Below are 13914 nucleotides of genomic sequence, written 5' to 3' on the forward strand. Positions count from 1 at the left end.
TTAAAAAGCTAACTGCCATAATATTTTTTTATATATATGTATATATATAGCATTTGGTTTTGACATGCTAGAACAAGCTTGGTCACCATGTGAATAAAAACAGGTTTCTGTCAGGGTCCAGATGACTACTCAGCTTGTTGCCATTGTATTTTGGAGTGGAACACCCATACTTCTGTATTTCACACAGGGATTGCCTGCAGCTGACAAAGAGAGCAAGCCAAATTCTGCTCTCAGTTAACTGAGGTAAATAGAGTGGCTTTCCTGGAACCAGAACAGGCATGCTGGGCTGTCATCAGTTAACTGAGCACATAGTCAGACCATTGTCTCTCTTACTGAAACCAGTGTAGTCCAATGACTTGAGCAGAGTTTTTCCTACTTTCATTAGTACAGTAGAGCAGAATTTGGTCTTCTGCCATCTTTCTTTTCCGAGTGTACAGGTTTTTCGGCTACAATATAAAAACCCATGAGAAAAAGATTTGTTCATTTGAATAAAGCAAGATTTTAAATAACATTAACTACACTGAAGGGAGAAGAAGGCTTTTTGATAGGATTTTGAAGATTTTTGATTATTTTTTTTAAGGAAACACAGTTAATTTGGAATTAAAAAAAGGAATATATTCTGTAAATACATTTATCTTGATGAGTTTAGGCCCTCACTCAAGCAGCAAAAGCTTCTAACTGGCTGTTTTATAACTCCTTTGTATTTTCATTTATACCAAAACTGTCTCCCAGGGCTTCTCTTATGCAAAGCAGGAGAATGTATCTCCTGTCATACAGAAAGTACTAGTTCAGCCAGCCTAAGGTTATTCCCACCACAATGTTCTTTAGCCACTCTTCAGGCAATTTAAGATAATAGATTATTAAAAACATATAGTCTATGTTGTTACTCTTAATGTTGCTATTGGTAGCAGAGTTCCATTGGCAGTTGTATAGCCATGAAAATTTTCAAGGAAGTACATCTCACTTGTTCGCTTCTATTTTTATAAATGGACTCCAAAAAATAAGTAAACCTTTACAATCTTCAGAAATTTTCTCAATGTAAAAACACCATCTGACTTCTATAAATGCAGAAGACAGTAAGCATTTTTGACACACTGTTCCACTACTCTTCGTCCTATACCTGCTCTTTCCTATAGCTAAAATTCCGACAACTTTCCTGCACTTAAACATCACAAATAAAAATACTAGCATTACAAGTGGATGAAAAACTTTACTATCCTATCTAAAAGAGCAAAAAGAAATAAAAGAAAATAATCACAGATTAGAAAAGACAAGGTACCAAAGCCCAGGGTATGACAGAAGGGAAAGATTTTAATTATTTTTTTAAAATCAAATAAAGTAGACAGTTAAAAAACATTTTAATGTATAAGATGTGGATTCTAATAGGTTTTTTTTCTAGTGAATTAGAAAACATTGTAAGAAGATAGATGGACTAAATGGGGAGAAAAGGCAAAAAGAAGAGCAGGAGAGGTAAGATAAATTACACAAGGGGTAAAGAATAAGAATTGGGCATTGTAACAACCAAAAAAAGAAAAATCTGGAAAGAAAAGTGATGAAAGAATTTAGAGGCAAACAAATGGAACAAGTTGGGGGGTATGGGGCAACAAAGGGGAAATCAGGATCTCAGAAACAGCTCCTAAATCTACATTGAGTGTTATGCTGTGTGCCTTATTTAAACATAACTGCCCTAAGACCATTAATGTAGCTGTAGAAGTACAAAGCTCAGCAGAGGATGATAATCCTGAGGAAATGGTCATATACTCACGCAATCAGCCTGTGCTAACTACACTGTTAGCATTCAAATTAGCTAGTTCAGGTCTGTTTCAGCTGAAATTATATCACTGACTGCAGTACATCCATCTATGTGACAGCACACAAAAGTTCTTTCCCTCTTACCTTCACCACACAAAAAAAAGAAAGAAAAGAAAAAAGAAAAAGAAAAGCTTCTTAAAATCTGTTATCCTGTAATTACTGCTTTTTCCCAGCACGCCTTTCTGGAATGGGACCTTTTAAATCCAACAGTTAATTTTTCTAGAAGCCATTTTGACTACATCATCTTCCCTTCAACTGTAAAGTACCCTTCATTTTTATGATCTCATTGATTTTGCTTTTTCTATTACTGCAGAGGTGCATTCTCATAGAGAACTGGTCCTGTGAGAAAAAAGTAGTGGACTTACAGGACTTGTTACTGTCTTGGATAATATGAGCTTTGAACAAGATCAGGACTACTGAATTTTGTGGACACTGTGGGCTGTTTTAGAGACCGAGTTTACCTTGGGACCTTGAAATTATGGGGTTTACTACTCTTCTAAATCTGTATGTTGTTAGCTAGTTGTAAACAATTGTCTTGAGGAAGTGATTGCAGTGTGCTTCCCAGATGGTAATTTTATTCCTAGATGTTTATTTTTTGCTCGTTTTTCCTTGGAAAAGCAAACAAGTAAATATTTACAAAATGAGGAAGGCATGTCTTCAGTTTGGCTCTGTGCTTGTTTGTGGCTGAAGCCCTTGATAAGAAATTTGAAGTCTTTTAATTTCTTTTTCTTTTATTAATTTTTACAACAGCAGTTTTGTACTTTGTGTTTAGCTTGGTCTGCAATGATACAGGCACCATGTAAATCTCACCCACAAGTACTGGAGGAGCCACAATCATCAGGAATATGTTCTAGTATATCTGGGCATATGCAGAGGGTTATTCTTTGAAACAGTTGTCTTCTAGAGATTGGGGAAGGGAGGGTGATGGAGGTGGCTTTGTAGCATCTGCTGTGAATTCACCAGCAGTAGCACGTGCAGAGTAGGCCAAACTGTTTTCATATCACTCAGCAGGGACTTCAATCAAAAAAAGGTAGCTTTTTTTTTTTTTTTCCTTCTTGGAAACCTCCCTATGATTAACTCAAACTTGAATAAGGAAGTGCCTGTGTAGGAAAGATCAGAGCTGTTGTTCCTCTTTGTTATATAGCAGCTATCAATATTTTCTTAATGCTACATAAAGCCAAGTGATCTCTTTGGCTTTTTTTCTGACAGCTTGCCCTCAAAAAAAAAGTCAACAAAAGAATAAAAATGAAGCTTTAGTACATTTTAAAGTTCTTTCAGTCTTAACAGTATTTTTCTTATTTTATGCTATTTTACTGTTTCAATGTTCTGGTCATTCAGTCCAGAGTACTTCTCAGTCAAATACCATGATATTGGGAAAGGGGGAAGTATGCCCTAAATATTGGCAAATGCATGCTTTTTTTTCCCTCTCACTGTTTTTTGTAAGGTTTAAATATAATTATAAAAGTTTACTAGTTAAAATAAATGTAGATATGAACATTGCAAATATTGCCAAAACTAAATCAGCCTTTCTGCTGTCACGTCAAAATCAGTGCGAGATTCTGCAAACATTTGCTTCCAAGCTCCTTTTAATTTTTTTGCACTTTCTTTTGTATTTTCTTTATATAACTGTGGTTTAAAAAAAAAAAAAGGCTGGTTCTGAGTGTAAATGTATAACGATCTGCTTCTTTTTGCATTTATATATTTAGTGAAAATAAAATGCATTTCTTCATTTTATTATATCTTGCAAAGTCTTCCGTTTTTTTCAATATTAATAAAAATTATAAGCAAAATACAATATAGCTTACAAGCACAATGCTTCCCAATTGAAGTGAAGAACATTTGTTGATTAGTTCCAATGAGGACCACTAACAAGATGCTGTGGAGCTTTGGTTCACTATTACATGGAACTTATCAATTATGAACTTAACGTTTTTTATGTACCTAAATGTTGTAATTTTAACAGCTGTTTACAAATAAATGTGGAAAAATTACTATATGGTGGGTAAGATGTTGCCCTGATATTCAAAAGCTCTTAGATTGACTTCCTTATTCAACTACAGACTCACAGGTTTTGCAGAAGATCATTCAAATTCTGTTATTCCTCTCAAAATGGGAAATGTGGTGGTAGTAAAACTGATCTTGAAAACAGGAGGGCTATAGTGATAAATATATTAACATATGCTGTGAGACAGTATTCATTACTTAGCCCGAGACGTAAGGAATAATATTTACAGGCAATTCTGACATAGTTTTTTGATACTAGAAAGCCTTCCTGTCTTTCGCATGTACTAAAATCTATCTTCAATCTTTACACTTTTTCCCCAAGCTTCCACCAACACAGATTTTTATGAAAGTAACAGATGCCAAGTTTATGTAAAGGCTAATTCCTCTTCTTCCAGATGACCCACTTATGGTGTGTACCAGTGTACTACAGTGATCCCATAATCATCTGGCCAATGCACATGTTCATTCCATTGTACAGTGCCCTACAAATTCTGCAGACTTACTGAGAGAACCACAGCTGCCTGACCACACTGCCTACAGCATTGCTCAAGAGAAGTACTATGGGTAACAGTCTAATGGCTTTCCTTAAATATCTTACCAAATAAACATCTCTCTAGCAAATCATACCTCAAATTTAAGTAAACAGTATGAATAAATGAAGTCTTTTCATTTTCTGAAATAAGAACAATGTCTTCGATAAATAGGCATGATCTGGTTACATAATCTGTTTCAGGTTAAGATCACTTTAATATTGTTTTTCATTCACTACTTCAGCTGCCTCTTCCTATATGATGCTTATTATCAGAAAAGCAAGCAATTACCGAGACAATCTCGTCCTCTGCCGGTACAGTTGCTGCTGATAGTGCTGCTGCCAGTGCTGCTGCCCTGGCTGCCTTCCTCATTGCTCTCTGAGTCTGAAGATTGGTAAAGTAGTTGACAGCTGCAAATTCAATAAGTGCAGAGAAGACAAAGGCAAAGCACACAGCTATGAACCAATCCATGGCGGTAGCATAGGACACCTTGGGCAAAGAATGGCGCGCACTGATGCTTAAAGTGGTCATTGTTAGAACTGTAGTGATTCCTTGAAAATAAAAGAAAGAAAATGGGGGCATTAGAATTTTGCTTCAATCCTGCTACTCTTAAATTCATATATTAAAAATAAAACAACTCCTTTTTGGTTTTAGCTGTCATCCTGTGTACCAGCTAACCAACAAGACTGCTGAGTCTTTTGTATTCTTAAATAATTCATGTATACTGGCTTCAGCATCTAAAAGCTCTGAACAAACTTCCTTAATACACTGAGCAGAGTGAAAGTTAAGATAACTATATACCCCATGGTGCAGCTTCTTAGAATTGTGATAAACATGGGTAAAACAAAATTCAGGCTGAAACCATGAGAGACACTTTACTTGAGAGGTTAGTATGTGGAATGTTTGGCAGAAATTTAGATTAACATACTGTCATTTCCAAACAGTGATCCTCTCTTTCTCCTGTTGTTGCACAGGTCAGATCATGGCTTACAGAACCCTCACTGAATCAATGGAATTGTGCATTAAAATCAGTGGTAGGCTATAATCCAAATATTTCAAGTAATAAGAGTTTGGTCCTCTGTGCTGTTGACTTTAATCACTGGATACAGTCTTTAAGATTCACTAACAGTATCTTGACTTGAAAGGGCTCATAGTTACAAATACGGAAGGACAGAAAAGCTACTTCTCGAGAGCTGCTTATGTATTTTCACATAACAAATCTGGCCATGTAGCTTATGGGCTCCATAGTGTTCTTCATGTGAATTCATTAATTTATTCTTTCTGGTTTGGACTGTACAGCGTTAATAATGTAGGAAATATACTTACTTCCCACTGCTGCCTGATACAAGCAAAAAGTGCAAGCACAAACTCATTCATTAACATACAAGCCTCTGTGACTCATGTTTACTTATAACTATGCCTGCTAGAATGTGAAAACTGCAGGTATTTAAAGACAGTAAGGTGGAGAATACCCTTTTCTGCTTTTTCTGCAGTTGGGAAAGGGTAGGTGGGAAAGTAAAAGTTATAATGTCATGATGATGAATCAATATGCTATGAATGATGCTCAGTGGAAAGGATGCAGTGTCATTGCATACTGCAGCACCAAGAGAGGGTGACTTGATTATTTTCAGAGTTTTTTTGCAACTCTTCCACATGATGTAGCTTGCCAGCTGTCTGAGGTTAACTACATCCCAATGTCATTACTTAACATGTTTTAATGAAATGCAAATAGGAGATGGTATAAAAGTATGTAGGATCTCTACTTCTCCCAAACATGCCAGACTCATTTTATAATATGAATACAAATAAGCTGAGATATATTTCAATTTCAAAGGTCCAGAATGAACTTTTCAATATGATGTGTGATTAGATTAGAATCTGTCCATGTGCTAGTTAGTAATAAAAATGATATATTCTGTGTCTGAATAAAAACTTACTGCAGCAGGAATTTAAACTTAGGAATAGGACTCCTATTCTATTACAGATATAGATAAGACTTCTCTCAATGTGGAGTGAATATTGATGAAATGCTCTGCACTGTGGAAAACTACTTTATCAAACTGAATGCCAAATTACAGTTGGTAAACTGTGTAACTGATGATTGTTTACCCTTGTCTTTCTACTCTGAACACTTCTTGATAACTTTTGAAGAATCTGTTACATAATGGAAAGACTGAAATATGTTATCTTTCCTTATTAAAAATGAAACAACAAAAAAACCCAAACACCTTTCCCTATCTGAGATTTTATTATAAATAAAGTTTAATGACTAGATATTAATTTAAAATTTCCAGGGTGACTTGCTAGGAAGGTAGAAGCTGACTACTATCTTTCTGCAAAATAACTGATAAACATTTTGCCAGAAATAAAAGATTAGATAAAGGCACATAAAAATGTGAAATAATAGCCACTGCTATATGGATTCAGAGCATACTTAAAATTAGGCCTCCAATAACCATGTTTCTTATTCTAAGTAATTTCTGATAATGCCATCCTTCAGAAAACTTCACACATATATACATATATACGTATATGCATATCTACGTACATAGCTCTACATAAGATAAGGAATTCATAGTAGCAATCTGCTGTTCTTTCCAATGACACAATTATAAAGAATGCCAAGAGCGCCTCTTCAAGTATTTCTGTCTCCCCTTTTTCACTTGCAGGTCTGTAAAGAATAGGTGCTTATGACCATTAATTTATCTTTGCAAAATGTTCAGGGCATTTATTGTATTATTACCTGCAAAGGATAACTGACATCCATATTGGAGGTAAATAGAGTTGCTAAATGAATTTGTTCTGAGAAGCTGTTTTGGGCACACCATTGTTATTCTTCCACTATTAATTTCTCTTCTCTCAAACTTACAGTTTGGGAACTTCAAAGTATAAGTAAAAATTTATAATTCAAGTATTTGCATTATGATGCAGAAAGGAGACTTAACTTCTCTGTTTTAAACCTTCTCCATTTTAAACCTTTTCTTTTTTATTGGGGCCTGAAAGTTTTTTTTTGTCATAAGGACTTTGCCCTCTTTTCCTTAGATGAAGGTATTCAGAATCCATGGGATTTTGAGTTAGTAAGGACTATAAATTGAGGCTGTGCCTGGGAGAAGTAAGAATAGAATAAGGATTGAAATATTCTTTTAAAACACCAACATGACTAATTTTCCACAATACTGAGAAAAGTGTCTATTTTACTATTTTCATAAAATATTTTCTGTTTCTAATTCTATATTTACTCCAGGGTTTGGATCTCTATGTATTTATTACTGAATCAGCTAAAGACTTATTTGCACATTACTTCAAGCATATAGAATTGACTTCCACTGCCCACTAGGTAGCAAATATGTTTTACTCCAAATGTAGAGGATATAACTGTATAGTCCAGAGATGCAACATAAAGCCAAATCAGGTAGCATCATATTTGGTATACAAACCTCCTATATATATTTTATGCTTCAATTGCAATAAGCATCCTTGAAAATCTATTGCCTGATATTTTAATATTTTTAAGCACTTAAATAAATCCCAATTGCCAGAAAATAATACTTGTAAGTGCTTAATGATGCCAAACTGTATCCCAATTCCCAATGGGGATTTCAAGAACAAAAGTGGCAATCTTCCTTCAGAGGCACCTGAGGAAGTTGTGTTCACTTAGCACTCCTAAAAGTTTGCAATGCTTTTATGAATACCATTCCATGCAGGTAGGAAATGTCAATTGACTGAAATCAAATCATACAAATTCTGTAGCCTCCTAACTACAATTATAGACTCAGTTTGAATTATAAGACTTGCAGCATTTATGCTTAGGGAACATATAACTGCCTTTCTGTTACTGAAGACAAGTCTCACAAAGGGAATTTTTTTTATAGAAATACTGGGATAAGAGAAGATAGATAGGGTTGCAAATCATGTATGTATGGGTAGTGGATTCATGAAGTTTTTGACAAGTTTTATTATTTTTACTTAGTATTTTTATGATTGTTTTTCTAGAAACAACAATTCAGTGCAAATTTACCCCTTAACAATGAGTGCAGTTTCAGAGCTTATCAATATTGAAGCAGGAGGTGTGTGTCAATTTTAATAGCAGAGCACACACTAAAAATTAAGGAGACAAAACTCACAGCTTTGGGAGCATTAATACAAACCACTGGAAAGAAAAAAGGGCCCTGCCGTGCCATATGGACACACCTTTCACATTACAACTCCAACCTGTGCTAGGGACAGGATTCATCTCACCTAACTTTATCCATCTAAAGTCCTTGCTAGTTGTTTAGGTACCTTTGTAGACAAGGGGAAGAGAGCACTTCAGAATGAGTGCTAGGTGAGGTACCTTATGTCAGATGAGGTTAATTCCATCGCATATGATTTTTTTTTTAAAGCTTTAACTCGGATTGGTTTCACAAAAGAATAAATCAATAGAAAAATTCCTTTTTAAAAAATAGAGAGGTTGACATTTACTCTGAAACTGTCCCTTCCTGCATACAACAAAATACTCAGGGGAATAAAAACATCACAAACAAGTCTGGCTAACCAAACATTCTGAGTAAAGAATTTCGACTCTCATGGGCAGATTGAATATTACTTCCTTTAATTTTAGTATTTACATTTGTTCACTGAAACCTACTAGCTGTCTTTTCCAATCCCCACTGGATTACAGTAGCTGTTTGACGCAATGGATTCAATACAGTGAATGAAGTAAATGATAAAAGAACAAAACATGAATACCAGCCACGGTTCTTGCTGGAACAGATTCTTTGTTGATCCAAAACACAACTTGAGACAGGACTACAGTCATGATGCATGGAATGTATGTCTGAATGAGATAGTAGCCTATTTTCCTTTGAAGATGGAAATAGAGCAGCTGAAGTGAATATTCGCCTAAAACAAATAAGCAATGAAAGTAATGAATGAATGGTATATGTGATGCTGAGCTGTTCAAAGACCATAATGCAGCATACCAAAAACTGTTCTGGCTGGAACAGACTCCTTGTTAATCCAGAAAGACACCTGAGAAAGAATGACTGTCATAATGCATGGAGTATATATCTGTATCATGAAGTAGCCCATCTTCCTTTGCAAGTGGAAATAAACTGTCATGATTACGTATTCACCTGTTAAGAGACAAGTACGTCAGCATTATTTTGGCAACATATGAGTAAACATATTCGCTTAAACCCAACTTACTATGTTCTGACGAAAGCACTTACAGGCCTCCTAGTGCGTAATAAAAATAAGCTGATTAAAAATAGATAAAGTGACCTTATGGAAACAGAGGAGAATAATATTCATTTTATGTATTGTTTTTACTGGGGCAGGGAGACGGGGAATTCTCAAGAATTGCATGAAAAATTGTATGCTTAAAGGGACTGTATTGAAAAGCTATCTTTCAAGAGACAATGGTTAGATTCTTTCCAAGGATTTTAGATTTTAAAATGGCAAAAGATAATTAAACTAATTTGGTTCTATATGAAAAAACCCTGTAATTTATTTTAAAGATGGGTTTGATAATGTCAATAGTTCCCACATGGCTACTACATCTTACCTGTGTTAGATTTAATTGTTTCACTAGATACAGTTTGTCCTATGAGGTCATACTGGAGGAGACTGGAAGACTCCTGTGGTACTTCTACTGAATGCAGGGGTCCTTTTTTCCATGTATAAATTATTTCACTTTTTGGATAAGCATCTGAGTTACAGAGGGAAAAATTACTATTATTAATTATGTAATTTATAAGCAATTGAAAAAATAAGTAGCATGATCCCTTTTGTGGCGCAAATACCCACAGAAACATGCATCCTGCTCCAGCAAGTTCCTAACCTCATTAATGACAAAATACAAAAAAACCCAATAAAAGAATGGTTGAGTTGGGACCTGTTAGGCACTAGCTTTTGTTTCTGAACTTGCTATAAAACACATACATTGATTACCACACATCAACTAAATATTTTCAAAATGGATAACCACAGATCAACTAAATACTTGCAAAACTAGAAGTAATATAGTAAATGTACCACAGCTTTTATGACTTGTTGAAGGACCCACTTTGACTACTAGATGTGTAAGAATAATAAACAATAAAATATGCTTCAACTGTCACCCTTCAGTGAATAAATCCATGTCCTTATGAATGGTCTGAGTCTCAGAGGAGAAAGTAAGATACTAGTATAAAAAATATAATAAAAAATTTCAGCTAGGTCATTAAGTAGTGTCCTAGGATCTCACTTCTGATCTTCTCACATACATATAGACCAAATGTATTACTATAAAAAACTGAAAGATACAGAAAAACTTACAGCTTCCAAACTTCAATGGACAAGCATGTCCATCCATAGGGAAGTTCACCAACCGCATAGGACAATCAGCATTAATGGTTAGTCTAGAATACATTATAGTAGATGACAATGAAAAAAAATGGTATGCAGGAACACTGCTGAAAGAATCAAAAATAAAGGTCAGCTAAAAGCAGAAGAATAGGCTCTCACCTCATTGTGTAAAGAATAGTTCCATTCTGCATAATTCTGAAAAGTTTGTTAGGAGTTGTCATATTATGAGCAATCGATTTTTTCCCATTTCTAAAAAATGTATCTGGTGTCCAAATTTTACTGACCATTAAATTGTTCAATCTCAAAATTTCAGTTGGCCCACTAAACTTCAACCTCTCATCAGTCCACGTCTGCCGAAAGAAGACATCCATTGTGTACTCCTATGGAAAATAAACAGGTGGTTGATTTATGGGGAGGGCAGCAGTCCCAAGCTGCTGTATAAACAGTAACTCCATGAAAGCACCTAACGCACATGTCAATGGCATTTCATTTACTGCTTAAACACTTAATCCTATTACCATTAAGTAGTTACTAAAAAAAAAAGTAGTCTATGAAAACATATCCCATTTTCTTATTATTTAAAGAATAGTTACAAATTAATCAGTGAACACAGAATTTGACACAAGTAAGGCAAAAAACCTCATTGCCCTGTCAGAGGTAATAATTTAATTCAAAGTGACTGAGGTCCAAGGAAATACAAATGTCTAATTTAGCATCCTTTCAAAGTGCAAAAACAAACTATCAATGTTTAATTGCCAGGAACAAAAAGACATGCTCAGTGCCTCTTTTGCAGCTTACTTTGGATATTCACAAAGAAAGGACTGATGTGAGTGAGTCACATCACAGTAGGATTACGGTGTCAAGTTAATATTAATGTAAGTTATTTTTCTTAAGGATTCTTAGTAATATTCTCACAAACCTTCAGAATGATTTTTCTACACAAGTTGCTTAGGAAATGGAGATAAACCTTGACTGGAGGCAAATTCTGTAAGAAGGCAAGGTTATGCCTTATCTTAGATTAACTGATGGAGAGAGGAAGAAAAACTTTCGGTTGTATCTTGGGGCGCAGTTCCTTGCCTGCAAACTGGACTGCAGGCTCAGGTGAGCAGGTATTGGAGGAAGTGTACCAGGGCAAAAATAGCGATCAAAGTCAATTTCCAGAATGAGAACAGCAATGGTATCCTCACCCTGATGGCTTAACATCTTCCTGGGGCTGCTGCTGTAATTGATGGAGCTCACCCAAGTCCGCAGTTACCCGAATTTGGGGGCACCCAGCACGACAAGTGGTAGCTGTCTCATAAATGGCACGGTTCCCCTGCAGCTGCTCATTAGGTTGTCTCCTACCACGCAGCCTTCCTGCAAACCTATGTGTTGGGGCACTGATGCTTACAATCCTCTTAACGAAGTTAAAGAGGCATCTTTAACCTCCCATCCGTGCCCTCACCCCAGGCTAGCATTGCTCTCTGTGCCCATGCTCGGGCCTGGGCCAGGAGCAGCCCTGGGCCGGGGGCTGCCCCGGCTGACTCTGCTGGGGAAATAGCTATATGCAGCTCCAGCCAAACAGCTCTGCTGGGCCCTAGAGATTGTCAAAAAGATTAAGCCTCGTAATCTGCTTTAATGACGGTCAACTCGGATGCCACCGTAATGAATCCCAGGAAAGGAGAGCAGGGGTGGCAAGCTGGGCCCTTACCATCTCCACGTCGGACACCGGCCCAAAGCTGGTCACGTAGATGTCCGTTTTGACTTCCGTCACGGCGCCTGCGGGACACGGAGACGAGCTGGGAGCGGAGCGGGCTCAGGGCCGGCGGGGCGCGGCTCCCCGCGGCGGGTTCCCTCGGGGCCGCGGTGCGACGCAGCACCGGGGCCGCCCCGCAAGAGCCGGCGGGCTGGGGGCTGGCGGGCACGGGAAACTTTCCTCCTGCGCCGTCCGCCTCTCGGGTTTCACCGCCTCCCTCCCGCCGCGTCCGGGGCCGGACCCTCCTCCCCGCGCCCGCTGAGGCGAGCCCCTCCACCGGGAGCCGGAGAGCTCCCGCTCGCCTTCCCTCACCGAGCCGCGTGCTCTCAGGCTCCCCGAGGGGACGGGAGTTTCCCTCTACCTCCAAATCCCGGCCGGAGCCTGTTGTCGTAGCCGTCCAACAGCTTGTCGAGGATCCGAGTGATGTTTTCCGAGTAGAGGTCCCCCCCGTCGCCCTGGCCCCCCAGCGCCTTCTCTATGCTGCGAGGAGATGCGTGCCCCGCCGTCAGCCCCCCTCGCCTCAGCCCCCGCGCCCCCGTGCCCGCGCCTCAGCCCTCGCGCCGGACTCGCGCCCCCGTCCCCTCGCCTCAGCCCTCGCGCCCCCGTGCCCGCGCCTCAGCCCTCCCGCCGGACTCGCGCCTGTGGAGGAACCGGCCCCCAGGGGAGAGCGGAGGAGGGAAGAGGGCCCGGCCCCCCCTCGCCGGCTCCTCGGGGCTGCGGCGGGGCTCGAGGGAGCCTTTGGGGGCCGGTGGGGCTAGGGGCCGGCGAGGGGGGGAGCTCACCTCACAGCGATGCACGCCCAGGCGATGAGCAGAGCCATGCCTCAGGTACGTGCGAGGACGCGCAGGTGCCCTCAGACCCGTCAACTGGAGCAAGCGTCGGTGCTCATCCTTCCTTCCCCTCTTGGCGAGGAGATCGGAGAGTCCGGCCGGCTCACCCCCTTCCCCGTGGTCCTCGGCAGCCCTCTGCCCGCGGTGGGGAGGCGGGGGCTGTCTGTGGCCCTGTGTGTCCTTTGGATTCGCCACCGCCGTTCAGCCTCATCCGACTGTTCCAGGGGAGGAATTAGGGTTTGAAGGGACGGTGCGCGGTCGGAGAGCAGTGACAATAATCGAATAAGGCATTAGGGGAGATTAAAAGGAAGAAATCCACTGCTAGTTTTGGCATGGAATTAGCAGGGACCCGTTAGGAAATCTGGAAAAGCGCTGGCATCTTGCTGATAGAGATTATGTTAGAAATGGCCTCAGCTTTTATTATGTTTATGGTTCACAGGGAGATTATTATGCAGCTTCTGCATCATTAGAACTTTGAAAAAAAAACAAACAACCAAAACCAAACAAACCCTACAGTTTTCAATTTACTGGGTTTTTTGACCTTTCTCAACAGATTTCCTCATGATCAGTCCTTCAAAACTGTATAGAGGGTTTGACTATCTAAACATGTTACTATACGAACATTGAACTGTAAAAGTTGGTACTGATTCAGGTTTTTGGATTTTTTTATTTTTTT

At 38.9% G+C, this 13914-nt stretch overlaps 1 protein-coding gene across 7 annotated transcripts in view; it reads right to left on the bottom strand.

Annotated features, from left to right (window-relative positions):
• GABRA6 (gamma-aminobutyric acid type A receptor subunit alpha6) overlaps positions 1-13508 on the bottom strand; it is a 35085-nt gene extending 21577 nt beyond the window's left edge. The window contains exons 1-9 of one of the 7 annotated variants that reach the window (XM_069772674.1): positions 13191-13503; positions 12770-12888; positions 12364-12431; positions 10833-11053; positions 10644-10726; positions 9892-10035; positions 9308-9460; positions 9075-9227; positions 4638-4897 (exon numbers count right to left, since the gene is read on the bottom strand). In XM_069772674.1, the coding sequence (XP_069628775.1) occupies positions 4638-4897; positions 9075-9227; positions 9308-9460; positions 9892-10035; positions 10644-10726; positions 10833-11053; positions 12364-12431; positions 12770-12888; positions 13191-13228 (1239 nt within the window). In that variant the 5' untranslated portion in view covers positions 13229-13503. Of the gene's footprint in view, positions 1-4637; positions 4898-9074; positions 9228-9307; positions 9461-9891; positions 10036-10643; positions 10727-10832; positions 11054-12363; positions 12432-12769; positions 12889-13190 lie in introns of those variants that run through there. The other 6 variants (XM_069772670.1, XM_069772669.1, XM_069772673.1 and 3 more) reach the window with 6 other exon arrangements.
• Between the last annotated feature and the right edge of the window lie 406 nt (positions 13509-13914).

Source organism: Haliaeetus albicilla, chromosome 27, assembly GCF_947461875.1.
Source record: "Haliaeetus albicilla chromosome 27, bHalAlb1.1, whole genome shotgun sequence".
Classification (NCBI taxonomy): Eukaryota; Metazoa; Chordata; class Aves; order Accipitriformes; family Accipitridae; genus Haliaeetus; species Haliaeetus albicilla.